General features: G+C 49.4%; 1 protein-coding gene across 1 annotated transcript in view; it reads right to left on the reverse strand.

Annotated features, from left to right (window-relative positions):
* Nucleotides 1-2,586: 2,586 nt before the first annotated feature.
* LOC140465622 (growth factor receptor-bound protein 7-like) overlaps nt 2,587-26,231 on the reverse strand; it is a 182,920-nt gene continuing 159,275 nt past the window's right edge. The window contains exons 14-16 of the mRNA XM_072561177.1: nt 10,205-10,292; nt 9,000-9,093; nt 2,587-5,498 (exon numbers count right to left, since the gene is read on the reverse strand). Of these exons, the coding sequence (XP_072417278.1) occupies nt 5,352-5,498; nt 9,000-9,093; nt 10,205-10,292 (329 nt within the window). The 3' untranslated portion in view covers nt 2,587-5,351. The remainder of the gene's footprint in view (nt 5,499-8,999; nt 9,094-10,204; nt 10,293-26,231) is intronic.

The following is a 26,231-nucleotide window of genomic DNA, read 5'->3' on the forward strand; positions in this document are numbered from 1 at the left end:
CAGGACAGGGTATGGGCAGGACAGGGTATGGCAGCGTATGGCAGGGCAGGGTATGGCAGGGCAGGGTATGGCAGGACAGGGTATGGCAGCGTATGGCAGGGCAGGTTATGGCAGGGCAGGGTATGGCAGGGCAGGGTATGGCAGGGCAGCGTATGGCAGGGCAGCGTATGGCAGGGCAGGTTATGGCAGGACAGGGTATGGCAGGGCAGGGTATGGCAGGGCAGCGTATGGCAGGGCAGCGTATGGCAGGGCAGGGTATGGCAGGGCAGCGTATGGCAGGGCAGCGTATGGCAGGGCAGGGTATGGCAGGACAGGGTATGGCAGGGCAGGGTATGGCAGGACAGGGTATGGCAGGACAGGGTATGGCAGGACAGGGTATGGCAGGGCAGCGTATGGCAGGGCAGCGTATGGCAGGGCAGGGTATGGCCGGGCAGGGTATGGCAGGGCAGGTTATGGCAGGACAGGGTATGGCATGGCAGCGTATGGCAGGGCAGGGTATGGCAGGGCAGGGTATGGCAGCGTATGGCAGGGCAGGGTATGGCAGGGCAGGGTATGGCAGGGCAGGGTATGGCAGGGCAGCGTATGGCAGGGCAGGGTATGGCAGGGCAGGGTATGGCAGCGTATGGCAGGGCAGGGTATGGCAGGGCAGGGTATGGCAGGGCAGGGTATGGCAGGGCAGGGTATGGCAGCGTATGGCAGGGCAGGGTATGGCAGGGCAGCGTATGGCAGGACAGGGTATGGCAGGGCAGGGTATGGCAGGGCAGGATAAGGCAGGACAGGGTATGGCAGGGCAGCGTATGGCAGGGCAGGGTATGGCAGGGCAGCGTATGGCAGGGCAGGGTATGGCAGGGCAGGGTATGGCAGCGTATGGCAGGGCAGGGTATGGCAGGGCAGGGTATGGCAGGGCATGGTATGGCAGCGTATGGCAGGGCAGGGTATGGCAGGGCAGGGTATGGCAGGGCAGGGTATGGCCGGGCAGGGTATGGCCGGGCAGGGTATGGCAGGGCAGGGTATGGCCGGGCAGGGTATGGCAGGACAGGGTATGGCAGGACAGGGTATGGCAGGGCAGGGTATGGCCGGGCAGGGTATGGCAGGGCAGGGTATGGCAGGACAGGGTATGGCAGGGCAGCGTATGGCAGGGCAGGGTATGGCAGGGCAGGGTATGGCAGGGCAGGGTATGGCAGGGCAGGGTATGGCAGGGCAGGGTATGGCAGCGTATGGCAGGGCAGGGTATGGCAGGACAGGGTATGGCAGGGCAGGGTATGGCAGGGCAGGGTATGGCAGGGCAGGGTATGGCAGGGCAGGGTATGGCAGCGTATGGCAGGGCAGGGTATGGCAGGACAGGGTATGGCAGGACAGGGTATACTGCAACCATGCCAGTAGGCACCAGGTGAGTGTGCACCAAGAGGTCAAGGGGGCAGGCCTGGTAAGCAGCATGATCCACTCCATGGACTGTGCGTGGCAGCTGTTTCACAAATGTGGGATTCAGGGCACTGCATAAATGGTGGCAATATCTTTGTGAAAGTCTGGTGTAAGTGTGTGTGAGGAAAGTCTGGTGTAAGTGTGTGTGAGGAAAGTCTGGTGTAAGTGTGTGTGAGGATAGTCTGGTGTAAGTGTGTGTGAGGAAAGTCTGGTGTAAGTGTGTGTGAGGATAGTCTGGTGTAAGTGTGTGTGAGGAAAGTCTGGTGTAAGTGTGTGTGAGGATAGTCTGGTGTAAGTGTGTGTGAGGAAAGTCTGGTGTAAGTGTGTGTGAGGATAGTCTGGTGTAAGTGTGTGTGAGGAAAGTCTGGTGTAAGTGTGTGTGAGGATAGTCTGGTGTAAGTGTGTGTGAGGAAAGTCTGGTGTAAGTGTGTGTGAGGATAGTCTGGTGTAAGTGTGTGTGAGGAAAGTCTGGTGTAAGTGTGTGTGAGGATAGTCTGGTGTAAGTGTGTGTGAGGAAAGTCTGGTGTAAGTGTGTGTGAGGAAAGTCTGGTGTAAGTGTGTGTGAGGAAAGTCTGGTGTAAGTGTGTGTGAGGATAGTCTGGTGTAAGTGTGTGTGAGGAAAGTCTGGTGTAAGTGTGTGTGAGGATAGTCTGGTGTAAGTGTGTGTGAGGAAAGTCTGGTGTAAGTGTGTGTGAGGAAAGTCTGGTGTAAGTGTGTGTGAGGAAAGTCTGGTGTAAGTGTGTGTGAGGATAGTCTGGTGTAAGTGTGTGTGAGGATAGTCTGGTGTAAGTGTGTGTGAGGAAAGTCTGGTGTAAGTGTGTGTGAGGAAAGTCTGGTGTAAGTGTGTGTGAGGATAGTCTGGTGTAAGTGTGTGTGAGGAAAGTCTGGTGTAAGTGTGTGTGAGGAAAGTCTGGTGTAAGTGTGTGTGAGGATAGTCTGGTGTAAGTGTGTGTGAGGAAAGTCTGGTGTAAGTGTGTGTGAGGAAAGTCTGGTGTAAGTGTGTGTGAGGAAAGTCTGGTGTAAGTGTGTGTGAGGATAGTCTGGTGTAAGTGTGTGTGAGGAAAGTCTGGTGTAAGTGTGTGTGAGGAAAGTCTGGTGTAGGTGTGTGTGAGGATAGAGTGTGTACATGGGTCTTACCCTCTTCTTGCCTCTGGCCAACATGGAGGCTGTTTGGAGCTGCCAGGTTCCTGCTCTGGTTCCCATATCAAGCTTTCTGATGTTGAGTTTGTATGGCTAGTTTGGAAAGATTGCAACCCGTGGTAAGTTGGCTGTTACAAAAAAAAAGGACATTAATTGGGAACTCATTGCTCCCTGGCAAGAATCTCACCATTATGCTTCAGCAAACTGTATAAAACTTTAGCTTGGCCACATTTGGAATATTCTGTGCAGTCCTGGTCCCCATACTATAGAAAGGACATGGAGGCTTTGGAGAGGGTGCAAATGAGGTTTACCAGAACACTGCCTGGATTGAGGTGTACTCGCTATGAGGAGAGGTTAGATAAACTTGGATTGTTTTTGCTAGAATGTCAGAGGTTGAGGGGGGACCTGAAAGAAGGATATAAAATTATGAAGGCATGGATAGGAATGTTTAAAGGAGATGTGCAAGGCAAGGTTTTTACGCAGAGGGTGGTAAGTGCCCAGAACACAGTGCCAGGGGAGGTGGTAGAGGCAGATACAATAGTAATGTTCAAGAAGCACTCAGACAGACACATGAACAGGTAGGGAAGAGAGAGCTACAGAGAATGTACAGGCAGTTGGGATTAATTTAGAATGGCATCCTGGCCAGTACAGACATGATGGGCCAAAGGGCCTGTTCCTTGCTGTACTGTTCTATGTTTAAACTGGGAATGTTGTGGTGGGTTTTGCCCAATATCTCCCCATTGCCCATACCTGTTCAGTTGTAGAAGGTTCTGCCCTACGTCTTTGCCATTTTTGTGTTTACATGGATTTGGGTACTGACCACATTGTGATACTGACAGTGGTCTGAGCTTTCAGTCCAATGAACTGGAGGGAACTCCCAGCTTCTGTTTACTAGACACCACTGCAGAGTCTTGTTTCTGTTGTTCCTGCTTCTCTGAAATAGAAACAGGCTGCAGACAGGTGAGGAAATAGAGTCCATTCTCTGCACCAGCTCATTTAAACTACTGGAAATGAAACTGCCCTCCTGCAACGTCAAGTCTCAGTCATTGATTATTGGAAACAAATTACATATCTGACAATACCAGGGAATAACAAGTTACATTAACAGGTTTGGCACTTTCTGAGTTCTCACTTTGGCCTCGACTAGACTATAATGAACCCCACTGGAAGGATTAAACAGTTGTGATACTGAAAATGTCTTTATTTAATTGCTCTGGTCACAATGAGGAGATAGCTTTAACTAACTCACAGGGAATCCCACACAATCAGAGAAACATGTTAATATCACTGAAATAATAACTCAGAGACTCATTAATGTCCAATGGCAGCTAGTAGGATTTAATTTATGGAGAAAGAGTGACATTTAGCCCATGAAATTATCATTAATTGTTGTAAAAATCCATCAGGTTTACTACAGCACTTTACAGAAGTAAATCAGCCATCTTTACCCAGCTAATGCAATCTGCAGCCACGTGACTGATGCTTGTCTACGAACTGAAAAGGCTGAGCTAGCAACTCAGTTAGGGTCAATGACTGAGGGATAGTAACTGCTGGCTTTCCCAGTGTCTCCCACGTCCCCACAACAGAGCAATGTGGTACCTACAGAGGCTGTACCTGACTGAAGGTCAGACTGGCATCATTCACAGTTCATACTTCTGACAAAAATCATTCTGTGACAGTAAAGATTTTAAATTACCTAAATGTGAAGATTCAAACAAACTGATAGGGTACATGTCGTATTCTGTTAAAGCTCCTTTAACACTATGCAGTGTAGAGAACTAGATACAAATAATCAATGACATAGGATAAACTCGCTCAATCCTGCTCAGTCTCTTTGAGTCCAACCCTCACTAGTGCTCACTCTCCCTTCACAGCTGTAGTGCCACAATCATTGGTGCCAGTCACACTCTCCTCCACCCCAAACGTACTGTTCCTCTCTCTCCTGGTCATCCTCATCTTTGTCTCTCTCTGCTTTGGGGGATACATTGCTCTGGTTGACAGTCTTTAGGCACTATTTACATTCCAATCACAGAAGCTGTGTGGAGGAGAGATCCATGTAATATTTAGAGCATTTCTGATTTTTTCGTGCTGAGTGCATCAATTAAACAAAATGCTTTCTGTTTTACAGGTAAGAGTGTTCTGCAGGAAAAAGGAATTGACTGCCACTTGATATTGTCCAGCTTGTGTGCGTGTATCAGAGACTGCTCTGATGTTGTGTTTGGACAAGCCTCTGGGATATGGAATCGGGATTTGATCGTGCGATATACGTGTTGTGTGCTTTCCACTGGGACAGTTACACACATTACTGATAAACACACCAGAACTGGTCTCACACTGGTCTCTCTCTCTCTCTGGAGACTTCTGTCTTTTCACCCTCTTCCCCAAGAGACAATTCTGATTAAATAATGTTTCTATTTACCGCGACTTATTTTTCCACCCTAAAAGCAATGTTAGTCTTGTGATCCTAAATCACAAAACCTTTCCAAAAGGATCAACCCGTGATTTCCATGACCTTCAGACTGACAAACCACCTAGATATTCAGGAAGGTGAGATCTGAAAGCGTTTCAAAAAATTGTGAAATTCTTCGAAAGGTCGCTAAGAAATTGAACGACAGGTAAGAATGAGATATTCCTTCACATCCACTGTAACCGCACCCTGGCTGAGCTCTGCAGATTAACTAGTAAATCATTGAGAGCAGGGGTTAAGGAACCAGTGCTGCGTAGCAAGTGCATAAATAAAGGGCCGGTACGCAAGGCAGTGTTTGATGGTGGACGAGGGAAGGCCATGGTTACAGAGGCACACGGGTACAGTAATGTTTCAGGCTGCATGGTAACACGCCTCTGTTGATCTGATAGAAATCCACCAGCTGAATGAGGTCGGTGAATTTGGTCTGTCCGGTGTCCACAGTGAGGTATGTCTGACCATCTTCCTCGCACTAACCCAGAGAGAGAAAACAGACATTTAAACACTGCTCAAAACACTGTGCTCCTTTCTGCAGAACTATTGGCTGGACTCCCTGCCTAGCTTTGACCAATCATATGACTAGGTTGAAAGGTGTTGACCAATCTCCTGTCAGGTTCAGGGTGCAGCCTGATTGGATAGAGCCTTCCCACCCACCCGCAGAGTTAAAAACTGCCTGACACTGTCCATGAACACAGTCAGGACACAAACAAATCACACCTAGGAGGAATAAACACAACTCAAACAATCTCATTTAATTCTCCAATGATCAGAGCTGACTCCAAATGTTCCTCCTCATTCCCCAAGATTGAACATGGTAGATTTTCACCTTCTTTCTTGCAGGCTGACTGTCACACACACTGACTCTCACTGGGGTACGGTCTCACACACACTGAGATACAGTCCCACACAGACTGACACTCACTGGGATACAGTCCCACGCACATTGACTCTCACTGGGGTACAGTCCCATGCACACTGACTCTCACTGGGATACAGTCCCACATACACTGACTCTCACTGGGGTACGGGTCCCACAATCACACTGACTCTCACTGGGGTATGAGTCCCACACACACACTGACCCTCACTGGGGCATGAGTCCCGCACACACCCTGACTCTCACTGGGGTACGGTTTCACACACACTGACTCTCACTGGGATACAGTCCCACACAAACACAGACTCTCCCTAGGGTACAATCCCATACACACTGACTCTCACTGGGGTATAGTCCCACACACACTGACTCTCACTGGGGTATGGTCTCACACACACTGATTCTCACTGAGATACAGTCCCACACACACTGATTCTCACTGGGATACAGTCCCACACAGACACAGACTCTCCCTAGGGTACAATCCCACACACACTGACTGTCACTGGGATACAGTCCCACACACACTGACTCTCACTGGGATACAGTCCCACACACACTGACTCTCACTGGGGCACAGTCCCTCACACACTGACTCTCACTGAGATACAGTCCCACACACACTGACTCTCACTGGGTACGGGTCCCACAATCACACTGACTCTCACTGGGGTATGAGTCCCACACACACACTGACCCTCACTGGGGCATGAGTCCCACAATCACACTGACTCTCACTGGGGTACGAGCCCCATACTCATCGAATCACCACCAGTTCAGATACAAATTCCCCCTAAGCAATGAGCTGTAACTTTTACTCAGCATAATTTTATAAATGCATATTTGTGACGTACAGTGAATGTGAGCTGCTTGATCATTGGTTCTAGTCACCTTGATGTCAATTTACTTAATGAGATGGTACAAGACATTTGCCAACCTTCAGCTGGAGCACTGAGTAGTGTTTTGGGTGCTACATTATTGGAAAGATATGAATGTATTGGACAGGGTGCAGAGGCCACTTAGGAGATTAGTTTCAGAAATGAGAAACTTCATTTATGAGGATTGATCGAAGAAGTTGGGACAGTTCTCCTCAGAGAGAAGAAGGCTGAGAGGAAATCCGGGAGATATTCTCAAAGTTGTGGATGGGCTGGATAGAGTAGATAGAGAAGCTGTTCCCAGACTTGCAGGTAGACAGGATGGTGAAGAAGGCATTTGGTAAACACTCCTTTATTGGTCAATGCATTGAGTATAGGAGTTGGGATGTCACGTTGAGGCTGTACAGGGCATTGGCTAGGCCAATTTTGAAAGTCTGCATTCAATTCCGGTCTCCCTGCTATAAGAAAGATGTTGTTAAACTTGAAAGGGTACAGAAAAGATTTATAAGGATGTTGTCAGATTGGAGAGTTTGAGCTACAGGGAGAGGCTGAATAGGCAGGGGCTGTTTTCCCTGTGTCAGAGGCTGAGGGGTGACCTTATGGAGGTTTATAAAATCATGAGGGGCATGGGTAGGGTGAATAGCCAAGGTCTTTTTCCCAGTGTAAGGGAGTCCAAAACTGGAGGGCATAGATTAAGGTGAGAGGGGAAACATTTAAAAGACACCAAAGGGGCAACATTTTCATGCAGAGCAGAGTACACATATGGAATGAGCCGCCAGATACTGGATTAGTGGTGCTAGAAGAGCACAGCAGTTCAGGCAGCATCCAACGAGCAGCGAAATCGACGTTTCGGGCAAAAGCCCTTCATCAGAATGAGCCGCCAGAGGCTGGTACAGTTACAACATTTAAAAGGCATCTGGACGGGTATATGAACAGGAAGGGGTTTGGGGGATATGGGCCAAATGCTGACAAATGGGACTAGATTAAAGTTTGTGAGAAGATTTGTAGCTCGGGTGCTCGTTGTTGTGGTTCTGTTCGCCGAGCTGGGAATTTGTGTTGCAGACGTTTCGTCCCCTGTCTAGGTGACATCCTCAGTGCTTGGGAGCCTCCTGTGATGCGCTTCTGTGATGTTTCCTCTGGCATTTATAGTGGTTTGTCTCTGCCAGTTCAGTTCCAGCTGTCCGTAGCAGTGGTCAGTATATTGGGTCAAGGTCGATGTGCTTATTGATTGAATCTGTGGATGAGTGCCATGCCTCTAGGAATTCTCTGGCTGTTCTCTGTTTGGCTTGTCCTATAATAGTAGTGCTGTCCCAGTCGAACTCATGTTGCTTGTCATCTGCATGTGTGGCTACTAAGGATAGCTGGTCGTGTCGTTTCGTGGCTAGTTGGTGTTCATGGATGCGGATCGTTAGCTGTCTTCCTATTTGTCCTATGTAGTGTTTTGTGCAGTCTTTGCATGGGATTTTGTACACTACATTGGTTTTGCTCATGCTGGGGATCGGGTCCTTCGTTCTGGTGAGTTGTTGCCTGAGAGTGGCTATTTAATTTACGGACTAGATTAATTTAGGAAATTTGGTTGGCATGGACGAGTTGAACTGAAAGGTCTGTTTCTGTGCTGTAGAACTCTATGACGCTATGATGTTGATAGATTTAAAGTGATGTCAAAAAAGCAGCAAGAGTAATGTGAGAAAAAGTTTTTCACACAGAGTAATTTTCACACAGAGAAAGCATTGTCTGGAATGTGGCTGAATTACTGGTGCTGGAAGAGCACAGCAGTTCAGGCAGCATCCAACAAGCAGCGAAATCGACGTTTCAGGCAAAAACCCTTGAAGGGCTTTTGCCCGAAACGTCGATTTTGCTGCTCGTTGGATGCTGCCTGAACTACTGTGCTCTTCCAGCACCAGTAATCCAGTATTTGGTTTTCAGCATCTGCAGTCATTGTTTTTACCCTGGAATGTGGCTGAGGCAGGTTCACCTTAGCATTCAAGAGGTATGAGACGATAATTTGAACAGAAATAACATGCAGGGGGATGTGGAAAAGGCATGAGATTGATTCTGAGTAATGAGGCTCATGTGAAGAGCTGATGCAGGCATAATGGGCTGAATGGCCTCTTCCTGGACTGTAATGATTCTGCAATTGTGACTGTGATGAATGTGGGATCATGAGCAGGAGAAATATTTAACAACATTATCACCGAATAATTGTACAGAAATAAATTACCGGAACAACCAGGAAGTGTTTGGTCTTGTGATGGTGGCTGAGGGTCAGCACAAACCCTTTGGGTGTCCTTTGGCTCTCTCTAATCAGGAAAACACTGCATCAAGGGAAAAGCACACAAATAAATACCCCTCTGAAAATCAGTGTAAAATCAAACTCAGTTCTCATTAAATTCTGCTGTTGATTTCAGTTTCATCTTCCTGTTCAATCCATGACCTTCAGTAATACCACTGGAGTATTCACAATATTATTGCAAACTATCAAACTGACAAAGGCTGAGAGTGAATCCGACAATATCCCAGCCAAAAGGTAACAGTGAATCCTGTACAACAATGTGGTCAGACAGGCAAAGCTTAGAGTTGGGAGAGAGGGAGGGAGGTTGGGGAGGAAATTCCTGAGCTTCTGTCCCAGGTTTTGAGGCACATCCACCAAGTCTCAAGAGGCTAGAATTTGAGGAGCACTGAAATTTCAGAGAGTTGGAAGAATTTACAGGGAGAGCAAGGGACAAGACCATGAAGGGATTTTAAAACATAGATCAGTAATTTACATTTGAAACTTCAATGTCATTCACTGAGATCTGAGGCAATACAACAAGGAACTTGCTGTGGGATGCAACCCGGGGCAGTGGTTTTTTTGGATACCCTCAGGAGAGCAACAATATAATGCACAGAGAAGGGGTGAGGAGAGCAATGGGAGAACTGGGAATCAAAAGCAGACCTGTCAGTTGACACAGTACAGTGAGGTAGATGAAGAAAAGTCTTTAATGTAAGAAGGTGTTGGTGATCTGAGTGGTGGATGTTAGTACCATGTGGTCAAAGAACAGTCACTCCTGGGGGTTAAAATGACCCATTGCTTTGTATCTGTGGGGTGTTGGTGGAGCAGGAACAAATAATGTCATATGTTTAATGTAATTAACCCGTTTATTAGAATTTTCCAAATTGGACAATGGGGTTCTGAAGGGAGTGCACCTACTAGTAGGCAATTAGTTATTGAGGTGGGATTTTGAGGATTCGTCACTCACTCACTCACCCAGGGAACTCCAAGCTGGTTGCTCTGGAAAGGCCTGATCTTGTTTCCTTTTGTAATTATCTGTAATTATTAAATCCCTTGCTCTGTCTCAGGTTATGGGCTCTCTCACCCACTACTCATTTGCAAGATTTCTCTGAAGTGAAATAATTCTCGCCCTTGCCCCCCAGCTGTGTCCTCACCCATCAATGTGGCCATGTTGGATAATCAGTCTGTGTGCTTCTTCCCTTGAGATCCGTCCATGAAACCAGGGCTGACTCCTGTGTATTGCTAGATCCACGATAAAGGAAACTGTTATTGCAGTTAATCCATCTCAGACATTGCTCCTAACTCATCCTGTTATCAGCAATCTATCTGCTGCAGAAATCAACATCGGGCTATAAAACATTAGCATTACCCCACTGCAGGCCCTTAGAAAGGCAACTTATTGTCTCCCATGGAGAGAAATTTCAGAATACTTCACTGCAGAGGGATCTGGGTATCCTCATGCATGAAGCACAGAACCCTGGTATGCAGGCTACAGCAGGTAATAATGAAGGCAAATGGAATTTGAGCATTTATTGCTAAAGGAACAAGGCATAAAAGCAGGGAGGTGTTGCTGCAACTGAACAAGACATTAGTGAGACCACACGTGGAGACTTGTGCAGTTTTGGTCCCCTTATTTGTTGAAGGATGTAGTTACATTGGAGGCAATTTAGAGGACGGTCACCAGATTAATTCCAGAGATGAGGGATTTATCCTCATGAAGAGAGATTGAGCAGTTTAGGCCTTTCCTATCTGGAGTTTGGAAGAATGAGAGGAAATCTAATTGAGGTATATAAGACATGAAAGAGAATAGAAAAAAATAGACCGACAGAGGATGTTCCTTCATGTGGGGCAAACTACAACGAGAGGTCATAGCTTTAGGATAAGGGGCAGCAAATTCAAAACAGGGATGAAGAGATATTACCTCTTTCAAAGGGTCATGAATCTGTGGAATTCACTCCCCCCCCCCAGAGTTCGATGGATACTGGGACTTTGAGTAAATGTAAGGAGAGACAGGTTTTTAATTAATAATGGGTTGAAGGATAACAGCGGGTGCACAGAGTGGGGAGCCGGAAGGTAAGTGGAGACCAGTTTAAATTAACGTTTTTCTTTTCGCGGTCTGTTTTTTTTTTCAACTAGGAGTGGGAAGTCATCAACAGAGGCTTCCGGGAAGGTAAGAAGTTTAAGTGGAGAAGGAACCCGAGACACTACACGTGTAGTGTCTCCCACCCTCCTCCTCCTCTTACCTAAAGAAAAGGACTCAGTCGGCTGAACAGGTAAGCTACTTAGTGTTCTTGTTTTGGAGACTAAGTGTAGAGTTATGGCAGCACAGGCAGTGGAATGTTCCTCCTGCAGGATGTTTGAGGTAGGGGTGACCACCGATGCTCCTGCCGACTTCATCTGCAGGAAGTGCAGCCAGCTCCAGCCCCTCACAGACCGCGTTAGGGAACTGGAGCTGGAGCTGGATGAACTGAGGATTATCCAAGAGGCTGAGAGGGTGATTGATAGAAGCTACAGGGACATAGTTACACCAGAGAACAGAGGTTCAAAGTTTGGGAGAAGATTTGTAGCTCGGGTGCTCGTTGTTGTGGTTCTGTTTGTTGAGCTGGGAATTTGTCTTGCAAACGTTTCGTCCCCTGTCTAGGTGACATCCTCAGTGCTTGGGAGCCTCCTGTGAAGCGCTTCTGTGCTGCACTTCACAGGAGGTTCCCAAGCACTGAGGATGTCACCTAGACAGGGGACGAAACATCTGCAACACAAATTCCCAGCTCGACAAACAGAACCACAACAAAGAGCAGAGGTAGCTGGGTAACAGTTCGAGGTGGGAAGGGGAGGAAGCAGGCAGTGCAGGGATCCCCTGTGGTCATTCCCCTCAACAATAAGTATACCGCTTTGGATACTGTTGGGGCGGACGGCCTAGCAGGGGTAAGCTGCAGTGACCGGGTCTCTGGCACGAGGTCCGGCTCTTAGGCCCAGAAGGGAAAGGGGGAAGAGGAGGAGAGTGCTAGTTATAGGAGACTCTATAGTTAGAGGGACGGACAGGCGGTTCTGTGGACATGGGCGAGACTCTCGGATGGTTTGTTGCCTCCCGGATGCCAGGGTCCGAGATGTCTCGGACCGTGTCTTCATAATCCTTAAGGGGGAGGGTGTGCAGCCAGAAGTCGTGGTGCACATTGGCACCAACGACATAGGTAGGAAGAGGGGTGGGGAGGTCATTCAGGAGCTCAGGGAGTTAGGCTGGAAGCTAAAAGCTAGGACAGACAGAGTCGTCATCTCTGGGTTGTTGCCGGTGCCACGTGACAGTGAGGCAAGGAATAGGGAGAGAGTACAATTGAACACGTGCCTGCAAGGATGGTGTAGGAGGGAGGGCTTCAGGTATTTGGACAACTGGACTGCATTCTGGGGAAGGTGGGACCTGTACAAACAGGACGGGTTGCACCTGAACCAGAAGGGCACCAATATCCTGGGGGGTAGGTTTGTTAGCACTCTTCGGGGGGGTTTAAATTAATTTGGCAGGGGGATGGGATCCGGACTTGTAGTCCAGCAAGTAGGTTAGCTGTTTGTCAGGATGTCCAAGAATGTAGGGAGGCTGTGGAGAAGGTAGCACTGACAGGGAATACTTGCGGACACAGAGATGCGTTCAAGTGTGTATACTTCAACACAAGGTGTATCAGAAATAAGGTGGGTGAACTTAAGGCGTGGATCGGTACCTGGGACTACGATGTTGTGGCCATCACGGAAACATGGAAAGAAGAGGGACAGGAATGGTTGTTGGAGGTTCCTGGTTACAGATGTTTCAGTAAGATTAGGGAGGGGGGTAAAAAAGGAGGGGGGGGTGGCATTGCTAATTAGAAATGGTATAACGGCTGCAGAAAGGCAGTTCGAGGGGGATCTGCCTTTGGAGGTAGTATGGGCTGAAGTCAGAAATAGGAAAGGAGCAGTCACTTTGTTGGGTGTTTACTACAGGCCCCCCAATAGCAGCAGAGATGTGGAGAAACAGATTGGGAAACAGATTTTGGAAAGGTGCAGAAGCCACAGGGTAGTAGTCATGGGCAATTTCAACTTCCCAAATATTGATTGGAAGCTCTTTAGATCAAGTAGATTGGACAGGGCGGTGTTTGTGCAGTGTGTCCAGGAAGCTTTTCTAACTCAGTATGTAGATTGTCCGACCAGAGGGGAGGCCATATTGGATTTGGTACTTGTTAACGAACCGGGACAAGTGATGGGCTTGTTACTGGGTGAGCATTTTGGTGATGGTGACCACAATTCTGTGACTTTCACCTTGGTTATGGAGAGAGATAGGTGCGTGCAACAGGGCAAGTTTTACAATTGGGGGAAGGGTAAATACGATGCTGCAAGACAGGATCTGAGGAGCATAAATTGGGAGCACAGGCTGTCAGGGAAGGACGTTGTTGAAATGTGGAACTTTTTCAAGGAACAGGTACGCCGTGTCCTTGATATGTATGTACCTGTCAGGCAGGAAAGAGATGGTCGTGTGAGGGAACCTTGGTTGACGAGGGAGGTTGAATGTCTTGTAAGGAGGAAGAAGGAGGTTTACATAAGGTTGAGGAAACAAGGTTCAGACAGAGCGTTGGAGGGATACAGGATAGCCAGGAGGGAGCTGAAGAAAGGGATTAAGAGAGCTAAGAGAGGGCATGAAAAATCTTTGGCGGGTAGGATCAAGGATAACCCCAAGGCCTTTTATGCCTATGTGAGAAACATGAGAATGATGAGAACGAGGGTAGGTCCGATCAAGGACAGTAGTGGGAGACTGTGTATTGAGTCGGAAGAGATAGGAGAGATCTTGAATGAGTACTTTTCTTCAGTATTTACAAATGAGAGGGACCGTATTGTTGAAGAGGAGAGTATGAAACGGACTGATAAGCTAGAGGAGATACTTGTTAGGAATTGTGTTGGGCATTTTGAAAAACTTGAGGATAGACAAGTCCCCAGGGCCTGACGGGATATATCCTAGGATTATGTAGGAAGCAAGAGAAGAAATTGCAGAACCATTGGCAATGATCTTTTCGTCTTCACTGTCAATGGGGGTGGTACCAGGGGACTGGAGAGTAGCGAATGTTGTGCCCCTGTTCAAAAAAGGGAATAGGGATAACCCCGGGAATTACAGGCCAGTTAGTCTTACTTCGGTGGTAGGCAAAGTAATGGAAAGGGTACTGAGGGATAGGATTTACGAGTATCTGGAAAGACACTGCTTGATTAGGGACAGCCAGCACGGATTTGTGAGGGGTAGGTCTTGCCTTACAAGTCTTATTGAATTCTTTGAGGAGGTGACCAAGCATGTGGATGAGGGTAGAGCAGTGGATTAGTGTACATGGATTTTAGTAAGGCATTTGATACGGTTCCCCATGGTAGGCTTATGTGGAAAGTCAGGAGGCATGGGATAATGGGAAGTTTGGCCAGTTGGATAGACAACTGGCTAACCGGTCGAAGTCAGAGAGTGGTGGTAGATGGTAAATATTCAGCCTGGAGCCCAGTTACAAGTGGAGTTCCGCAGGGATCAGTTCTGGGTCCTCTGCTATTTGTAATTTTTATTAATGACTTGGAAGACGGATTCGAAGGGTGGGTCAGTAAATTTGCAGACGATACGAAGATTGGTGGAGTTGTGGATAGTGAGGAGGGCTGTTGACGGCTGCAAAGGAACTTAGATATGATGCAGAGCTGGGCTGAGGAGTGGCAGATGGAGTTCAACCCTGTCAAGTGTGAGGTTGTCCATTTTGGAAGGACAAATAAGAATGCGGAATACAGGGTTAACGGTAGGGTTCTTAGTAAGGTGGAGGAGCAGAGGGATCTTGGGGTCTATGTTCATAGATCTTTGAAAGTTGCCACTCAGGTTGACAGAGCTTGTAAGAAGGCCTATGGTGTATTAGCGTTCATTAGCAAAGGGATTGAATTCAAGAGTCGTGAGGTGATGTTGCAGCTGTACAGGACTTTGGTTAGGCCACAGTTGGAGTACAGTGTGCATGTCTGGTCGCCTCACTTTAGGAAAGATGTGGAAGCTTTGGAGAGGGTGCAGAGAAGATTTACCAGGATGTTGCTGGAATGGAGAATAGGTCGTACGAGGATAGGTTGAGAGTGCTAGGCCTTTTCTCATTGGAACGGCGAAGGATGAGGGGTGACTTGATAGAGGTTTATAAGATGATCAGGGGAATAGATAGACAGTCAGAGAATTTTTCCCCGGGTACAACAGAGTTTTATAAGGGGACATAAATTTAAGGTGAAGGGTGGAAGGTATAGGGGGGATGTCAGGGGTAGGCTCTTTACCCAGAGAGTGGTGGGGGCATGGAATGTGCTGCCTGTGGGAGTGGCAGAGTCAGAATCATTGGTGACCTTGAAGCGGCAATTGGATAGGTTCATGGATGGGTGCTTAAGCAAGGACAAATGTTCGGCACAACATCGTGGGCCGAAGGGCCTGTTCTGTGCTGTATTGTTGTATGTTCTAGGTTCAAATGGAGAATTGGCAGAAAAATGGAGCCGGTGCCAAGGTGAGATGAAGTGGTGGAGCTGGCTCAAGGAGCTGAAAGATGTCCCTCTGCTCCAGGCTTTGATGTTCTCTCAGAGTCTGTGAGGCTTTCCCCAGTCGATCCTCACCTACCGCTACCCGGACCATCCTCACCTACCGCTCCCCGGACCATCCTCACCTACCGCTACCCGGACCATCCTCACCTACCTCTATCTGCACCATCCTCACCTACCTCTATCTGCACCATCCTCACCTACCTCTATCTGGACCATCCTCACCTACCTCTATCTGCACCATCCTCATCTACCTCGATCTGCACCATCCTCACCTACCTCTATCTGCACCATCCTCACCTACCTCTATCTGCACCATCCTCACCTACCTCTACCCGGACCATCCTCACCTACCGCTACCCGGACCATCCTCACCTACCTCTATCTGCACCATCCTCACCTACCTCTATCTGCACCATCCTCACCTACCTCTATATGGACCATCCTCACCTACCTATATCTGGACCATCCTCACCTACCTCTATCTGGACCACCCTCACCTACCTCTACCTGCACCATCCTCATCTACCTCTATCTGGACCACCCTCACCTACCTCTATCTGGACCACCCTCACCTACCTCTATCTGGACCATCCTCACCTACCTCTATATGGACCATCCTCACCTACCTCTATCTGCACCATCCTCACCTACCTCTATCTGGACCACCCTCACCTACCTCTATCTGAACCATCCTCACCTACCTCTATATGGACCATCCTCACCTACCTCTATCTGGACCATCCTCACCTACCTCTATATGGACCATCCTCACCTACCTCTATCTGGACCATCCTCACCTACCTCGATATGGACCATCCTCACGTACCTCTATCTGCACCATCCTCACCTACGTCTATCTGCACCATCCTCACCTACCTCGATCTGCACCATCCTCACCTACCTCTATATGGACCATCCTCATCTACCTCTACCCGGACGATCCTCACCTACCTCTATATGGACCATCCTCACCTACCTCTATCTGCACCATCCTCACCTACCTCTATATGGACCATCCTCACCTACCTCTATCTGCACCATCTTCACCTACCTCTATCTGCACCATCCTCACCTACCTCTATATGGACCATCCTCACCTACCTCTATATGGACCATCCTCACTTACCTCTTTCTGCACCATCTTCACCTACCTCTATCTGCACCATCCTCACCTACCTCTATATGGACCATCCTCACCTACCTCTACCCGGACCATCCTCACCGACCTCTATCTGCACCATCTTCACCTACCTCTATCTGCACCATCCTCACCTACCTCTATCTGCACCATCCTCACCTACCTCTATCTGCACCATCCTCACCTACCTCTATCTGCACCATCCTCACCTACCTCTATCTGGACCATCCTCACCTACCTCTATATGGACCATCCTCACCTACCTCTATCTGGACCATCCTCACCTACCTCTATATGGACCATACTCACTTACCTCTTTCTGCACCATCTTCACCTACCTCTATCTGCACCATCCTCACCTACCTCAATATGGACCATCCTCACCTACCTCTACCCGGACCATCCTCACCTACCTCTATCTGCACCATCTTCACCTACCTCTATCTGCACCATCCTCACCTACCTCTATATGGACCATCCTCACCTACCTCTATCTGCACCATCCTCACCTACCTCTATCTGCACCATCCTCACCTACCTCTATCTGCACCATCCTCACCTACCTCTATCTGGACCATCCTCACCTACCTCTATATGGACCATCCTCACCTACCTCTATCTGGACCATCCTCACCTACCTCTATCTGCACCATCCTCACCTACCTCTATCTGCACCATCCTCACCTACCTCTATCTGCACCATCCTCACCTACCTCTATATGGACCATCCTCACCTACCTCTATATGGACCATCCTCACCTACTTCTATCTGGAGCATCCTCACCTACCTCTATCTGGACCATCCTCACCTACCTCTATCTGGACCATCCTCACCTACCTCTATCTGCACCATCCTCACCTACCTCTATTTGGACCATCCTCACCTACCTCTATATGGACCATCCTCACCTACCTCTATATGGACCATCCTCACCAACTTCTATCTGGAGCATCCTCACCTACCTCTATATGGACCATCCTCACCTACCTCTATCTGCACCATCATCACCTACCTCTATCTGGACCATCCTCACCTACCTCTACCCGGACCATCCTCACCTACGTCTATCTGCACCATCCTCACCTACCTCTACCCGGACCATCCTCACCTACTTCTATCTGGACCATCCTCACCTACCTCTACCCGGACCATCGTCACCTACCTCTATGTGCACCATTCTCACCTACCTCTATCTGGACCATCCTCACCTACCTCTATCTGGACCATCCTCACCTACCTCTATATGGACCATCCTCAACTACCTCTATCTGGACCATCCTCACCTACCTCTATCTGCACCATCCTCACCTACCTCTATCTGGACCATCCTCACCTACCTCTATCTGCACCATCCTCACCTACCTCTATCTGCACCATCCTCAACTACCTCTATATGGACCATCCTCACCTACCTCTATCTGGACCATCCTCAACTACCTCTATATGGACCATGCTCACCTACCTCTACCCGGACCATTCTCACCTACCTCTACCCGGACCATCCTCACCTACCTCTATCTGCACCATCCTCACTTACCTCTATCTGCGCCATCCTCACCTACCTCTATCTGGACCATCCTCACCTACCTCTATTTGGACCATCCTCACCTACCTCTATCTGGACCATCCCCACCCACCTCTATCTGCACCATCCTCACCTACCTCTATCTGGACCATCCTCACCTACCTCTATCTGCACCATCCTCACCTACCTCTATCTGCACCATCCTCACCTACCTCTATCTGGACCATCCTCACCTACCTCTATCTGCACCATCCTCACCTACCTCTATCTGCACCATCCTCACCTACCTCTATCTGCACCATCCTCACCTACCTCTATATGGACCATCCTCACCGACCTCTATCTGCAACACCCTCACCTACCTCTATCTGCACATCCTCACCTACCTCTATCTGCACCATCCTCACCTACCTCTATCGGGACCATCCTCAAATACCTCTATATGGACCATGCTCACCTACCTCTATCTGGACCATCCTCACCTACCTCTATCTGCACCATCCTCACCTACCTCTATCTGCACCATCCTCACCTACCTCTATATGGACCATCCTCACCTACCTCTATCTGGACCATCCTCACCTACCTCTATCTGGACCATCCTCACCTACCTCTATCTGGACCATCCTCACCTACCTCTATCTGCACCATCCTCACCTACCTCTATCTGGACCATCTTCACCTACCTCTATCTGCACCATCCTCACCTACCTCTATCTGCACCATCCTCACCTACCTCTATCTGAACCATCCTCACCTTCCTCTATATGCACCATCCTCACCTACCTCTATCTGCACCATCCTCACCTACCTCTATATGGACCATCCTCACCTACCTCTATCTGCACCATCCTCACATACCTCTATCTGCACCATCCTCACCTACCTCTATATGGACCATCCTCACCTACCTCTATATGGACCATCCTCACCTACCTCTATCTGCACCATCCTCACCTACCTCTATCTGCACCATCTTCACCTACCTCTATATGGACCATCCTCACCTACCTCTATATGGACCATCCTCACCTACCTCTATCTGCACCATCCTCACCTACCTCTATATGTACCATCCTCACCCACCTCTATCTGCACCATCCTCACCTACCTCTATCTGCACCATCCTCACCTACCTCTACCCGGACCATCCTCACCTACCTCTACCCGGACCATCCTCACCTACCTCTATCTGCACCATCTTCACTTAACTCTATCTGCACCATCTTCACCTACCTCTATCTGCACCATCCTCACCTACCTCTATCTGGACCATCATCACCTACCTCTATATGGACCATCCTCACCTACCTCTATCTGGACCAGCCTCACCTACCTCTATATGGACCATCCTCACGTACCTCTATCTGCACCATCCTCACCTACCTCTATCTGCACCATCCTCACCTACCTCGATCTGCACCATCCTCACCTACCTCTATATGGACCATCCTCATCTACCTCTACCCGGACGATCCTCACCTACCTCTATCTGCACCATCCTCACCTACCTCTATATGGACCATCCTCACCTACCTCTATCTGCACCATCCTCACCTACCTCTATCTGCACCATCCTCACCTACCTCTATCTGCACTATCTTCACCTACCACTATATGGACCATCCTCACCTACCTCTATCTGCCCCATCCTCACCTACCTCTATCTGCACCATCCTCACCTACCTCTATCTGCACCATCCTCACCTACCTCTATCTGGACCACCCTCACCTACCTCTACCCGGACCATCCTCACCTACCTCTATATGGACCATCCTCACCTACCTCTATCTGCACCATCCTCACCTACCTCTATCTGCACCATCTTCACCTACCTCTACCTGCACCATCCTCACCTACCTCTATCTGCACCATCCTCACCTACCTCTACCCGGACGATCCTCACCTGCATCTATATGGACCATCCTCACCTACCTCTATCTGCACCATCCTCACCTACCTCTATCTGCACCATCCTCACCTACCTCTATATGGACCATCCTCACCTACCTCTATATGGACCATCCTCACCTACCTCTATATGGACCATCCTCACCTACCTCTATCTGCACCGTCCTCACCTACCTCTATCTGCACCATCCTCACCTACCTCTACCCGGACGATCCTCACCTACATCTATATGGACCATCCTCACCTACCTCTATCTGCACCATCCTCACCTACCTCTATCTGCACCATCCTCACCTACCTCTATATGGACCATCCTCACCTACCTCTATATGGACCATCCTCACCTACCTCTATCTGGACCATCCTCACCTACCTCTATCTGCACCATCCTCACCTACATCTATATGGACCATCCTCACCTACCTCTGTATGGACCATCCTCACCTACCTCTATCTGCACCATCCTCACCTACCTCTACCCGGACCATCCTCACCTACCTCTATCTGCACCATCCTCACCTACCTCTATCTGCACCATCCTCACCTACCTCTATATGGACCATCCTCACCTACCTCTATCTGCACCATCTTCACCTACCTCTATCTGCACCATCCTCACCTACCTCTACCCGGACCATCCTCACCTACCTCTATCTGGACCATCCTCACCTACCTCTATCTGCACCATCCTCAACTACCTCTATCTGCACCATCCTCACCTACCTCTATCTGCACCCTCTTCACCTACCTCTATCTGCACCATCCTCACCTACCTCTATCTGCACCATCCTCACCTACCTCTATATGGACCATCCTCACCTACCTCTATCTGCACCATCCTCACCTACCTCTATCTGGACCATCCTCACCTACCTCTATCTGCACCATCCTCACCTACCTCTATGTGGACCATCCTCACCTACCTCTATGTGGACCATCCTCACCTACCTCTATATGGACCATCCTCACCTACCTCTATCTGCACCATCCTCACCTACCTCTACCCGGACCATCCTCACCTACCTCTATCTGCACCATCCTCACCTACCTCTATCTGCACCATCCTCACCTACCTCTATATGGACCATCCTCACCTACCTCTATCTGCACCATCTTCACCTACCTCTATCTGCACCATCCTCACCTACCTCTACCCGGACCATCCTCACCTACCTGTATCTGGACCATCCTCGCCTACCTCTATCTGCACCATCCTCACCTACCTCTATCTGCACCATCCTCACCTACCTCTATCTGCACCCTCTTCACTTACCTCTATCTGCACCATCCTCACCTACCTCTATCTGCACCATCCTCACCTACCTCTATATGGACCATCCTCACCTACCTCTATCTGCACCATCCTCACCTACCTCTATCTGCACCATCCTCACCTACCTCTATATGGACCATCCTCACCTACCTCTATCTACACCATCCTCACCTACCTCTATATGGACCATCCTCACCTACCTCTATCTGCAACATCCTCACCTACCTCTATCTGCACCATCCTCACCTACCTCTACCCGGACCATCCTCACCTACCTCTATCTGGACCATCCTCACCTACCTCTACCCGGACCATCCTCACCTACCTCTATCTGCACCATCCTGACCTACCTCTATCTGCACCATCCTGACCTACCTCTATCTGCACCATCCTCACCTACCTCTATATGGACCATCCTCACCTACCTCTATCTGCACCATCCTCACCTACCTCTATCTGCACCATCCTCACCTACCTCGATCTGCACCATCCTCACCTACCTCTATATGGACCATCCTCATCTACCTCTACCCGGACGATCCTCACCTACCTCTATCTGCACCATCCTCACCTACCTCTATATGGACCATCCTCACCTACCTATATCTGCACCATCCTCACCTACCTCTATCTGCACCATCTTCACCTACCTCTATATGGACCATCCTCACCTACCTCTATCTGCCCCATCCTCACCTACCTCTATCTGCACCATCCTCACCTACCTCTATCTGCACCATCCTCACCTACCTCTATCTGGACCACCCTCACCTACCTCTACCCGGACCATCCTCACCTACCTCTATATGGACCATCCTCACCTACCTCTATCTGCACCATCCTCACTTACCTCTATCGGCACCATCTTCACCTACCTCTACCTGCACCATCCTCACCTACCTCTATATGGACCATCCTCACCTACCTCTACCCGGACCATCCTCACCTACCTCTATCTGCACCATCCTGACCTACCTCTATCTGCACCATCCTCACCTACCTCTATCTGCACCATCCTCACCTACCTCTATCTGCACCGTCCTCTTCTACCTCTATCTGCACCGTCCTCACCTACCTCTATCTGCACCATCCTCACCTACCTCTACCCGGACCATCCTCACCTACATCTATATGGACCATCCTCACCTACCTCTATCTGCACCATCCTCAACTACCTCTATCTGCACCATCCTCACCTACCTCTATATGGACCATCCTCACCTACCTCTATCTGGACCATCCTCACCTACCTCTATCTGGACCATCCTCACCTACATCTATATGGACCATCCTCACCTACCTCTATATGGACCATCCTCACCTACCTCTATCTGCACCATCCTCACCTACCTCTACCCGGACCATCCTCACCTACCTCTATCTGCACCATCCTCACCTACCTCTATCTGCACCATCCTCACCTACCTCTATATGGACCATCCTCACCTACCTCTATCTGCACCATCTTCACCTACCTCTATCTGCACCATCCTCACCTACCTCTACCCGGACCATCCTCACCTACCTCTATCTGGACCATCCTCACCTACCTCTATCTGCACCATCCTCACCTACCTCTATCTGCACCATCCTCACCTACCTCTATCTGCACCATCCTCACCTACCTCTATCTGCACCCTCTTCACCTACCTCTATCTGCACCATCCTCACCTACCTCTATCTGCACCATCCTCACCTACCTCTATATGGACCATCCTCACCTACCTCTATCTGCACCATCCTCACCTACCTCTATATGGACCATCCTCACCTACCTCTATCTGGACCATCCTCACCTACCTCTATCTGCACCATCCTCACCTACCTCTATGTGGACCATCCTCACCTACCTCTATATGGACCATCCTCACCTACCTCTATCTGCACCATCCTCACCTACCTCTACCCGGACCATCCTCACCTACCTCTATCTGCACCATCCTCACCTACCTCTATCTGCACCATCCTCACCTACCTCTATATGGACCATCCTCACCTACCTCTATCTGGACCATCCTCACCTTCCTCTATCTGCACTATCCTCACCTACCTCTATGTGGACCATCCTCACCTACCTCTATATGGACCATCCTCACCTACCTCTATCTGCACCATCCTCACCTACCTCTACCCGGACCATCCTCACCTACCTCTATCTGCACCATCCTCACCTACCTCTATCTGCACCATCCTCACCTACCTCTATATGGACAATCCTCACCTACCTCTATCTGCACCATCTTCACCTACCTCTATCTGCACCATCCTCACCTACCTCTACCCGGACCATCCTCACCTACCTCTATCTGGACCATCCTCACCTACCTCTATCTGCACCATCCTCACCTACCTCTATCTGCACCATCCTCACCTACCTCTATCTGCACCATCCTCACCGACCTCTTTCTGCACCCTCTTCACTTACCTCTATCTGCACCATCCTCACCTACCTCTATCTGCACCATCCTCACCTACCTCTATATGGACCATCCTCACCTACCTCTATCTGCACCATCCTCACCTACCTCTATCTGCACCATCCTCACCTACCTCTATATGGACCATCCTCACCTACCTCTATCTACACCATCCTCACCTACATCTATATGGACCATCCTCACCTACCTCTATCTGCACGATCCTCACCTACCTCTACCCGGACCATCCTCACCTACCTCTATCTGGACCATCCTCACCTACCTCTATCTGGACCAACCTCACCTAACACAATGCACCATCCTCACCTACCTCTATCTGCACCATCCTCACCTACCTCTACCCGGACCATCCTCACCTACCGCTACCCGGACCATCCTCACCTACCGCTACCCGGACCATCCTCACCTACCTCTATCTGCACCATCCTCACCTACCTCTATATGGACCATCTTCACCTACCTCTATCTGCACCATCCTCACCTACCTCTATATGGACCATCTTCACCTACCTCTATCTGGACCATCCTCACCTACCTCTATCTGCACCATCCTCACCTACCTCTATCTGCACCATCCTCACCTACCTCTATATGGACCATCCTCACCTACCTCTATCTGCACCATCCTCACCTACCTCTATCTGGACCATCCTCACCTACCTCTATCTGGACCACCCTCACCTACCTCTATCTGAACCATCCTCACCTACCTCTATCTGCACCATCCTCACCTACCTCTATCTGCACCATCCTCACCTACCTCTATCTGCACCGTCCTCACCTACCTGTATCTGCACCGTCCTCACCTACCTCTATCTGCACCATCCTCACCTACCTCTACCCGGACCATCCTCACCTACATCTATATGGACCATCCTCACCTACCTCTATCTGCACCATCCTCACCTACCTCTATCTGCACCATCCTCACCTACCTCTATATGGACCATCCTCACCTACCTCTATCTGGACCATCCTCACCTACCTCTATCTGCACCATCCTCACCTACATCTATATGGACCATCCTCACCTACCTCTATATGGACCATCCTCACCTACCTCTATCTGCACCATCCTCACCTACCTCTACCCGGACCATCCTCACCTACCTCTATCTGCACCATTCTCACCTACCTCTATCTGCACCATCCTCACCTACCTCTATATGGACCATCCTCACCTACCTCTATCTGCACCATCTTCACCTACCTCTATCTGCACCATCCTCACCTACCTCTACCCGGACCATCCTCACCTACCTCTATCTGGACCATCCTCACCTACCTCTATCTGCACCATCCTCACCTACCTCTATCTGCACCATCCTCACCTACCTCTATATGGACCATCCTCACCTACCTCTATCTGCACCATCTTCACCTACCTCTATCTGCACCATCCTCACCTACCTCTACCCGGACCATCCTCACCTACCTCTATCTGGACCATCCTCACCTACCTCTATCTGCACCATCCTCACCTACCTCTATCTGCACCATCCTGACCTACCTCTATCTGCACCATCCTCACCGACCTCTATCTGCACCCTCTTCACTTACCTCTATCTGCACCATCCTCACCTACCTCTATATGGACCATCCTCACCTACCTCTATCTGCACCATCCTCACCTACCTCTATCTGCACCATCCTCACCTACCACTATATGGACCATCCTCACCTACCTCTATCTACACCATCCTCACCTACCTCTATATGGACCATCCTCACCTACCTCTATCTGCACCATCCTCACCTACCTCTATCTGCACCATCCTCACCTACCTCTACCCGGACCATCCTCACCTACCTCTATCTGGACCATCCTCACCTACCTCTATCTGGACCATCCTCACCTAACACAATGCACCATCCTCACTTACCTCTATCTGCATCATCCTCACCTAGCTCTATATGGACCATCCTCACCTACCTCTATATGGACCATCCTCACCTACCTCTATCTGGACCATCCTCACCTATCTCTATATGGACCATCCTCACCTACCTCTATCTGGACCATCCTCACCTACCTCTACCCGGACCATCCTCACCTACCTCTATCTGCACCATCCTCACCTACCTCTATATGGACCATCCTCACCTCCCTCTGTCTGCACCATCCTCACCTACCTCTATCTGGACAACCCTCACCTACCTCTATCTGCACCATCCTCACCTACCTCTACCCAAACCATCCTCACCTACCTCTACCCGGACCATCCTCACCCACCTCTATCTGCACCATCCTCACCTACCTCTATCTGCACCATCCTCACCTACCTCTATGTGGACCATCCTCACCTACCTCTACCCGGACCATCCTCACCTACCTCTATATGGACCATCCTCACCTACC

Source organism: Chiloscyllium punctatum, chromosome 42 (assembly GCF_047496795.1).
Source record: "Chiloscyllium punctatum isolate Juve2018m chromosome 42, sChiPun1.3, whole genome shotgun sequence".
Taxonomy (NCBI): Eukaryota; Metazoa; Chordata; class Chondrichthyes; order Orectolobiformes; family Hemiscylliidae; genus Chiloscyllium; species Chiloscyllium punctatum.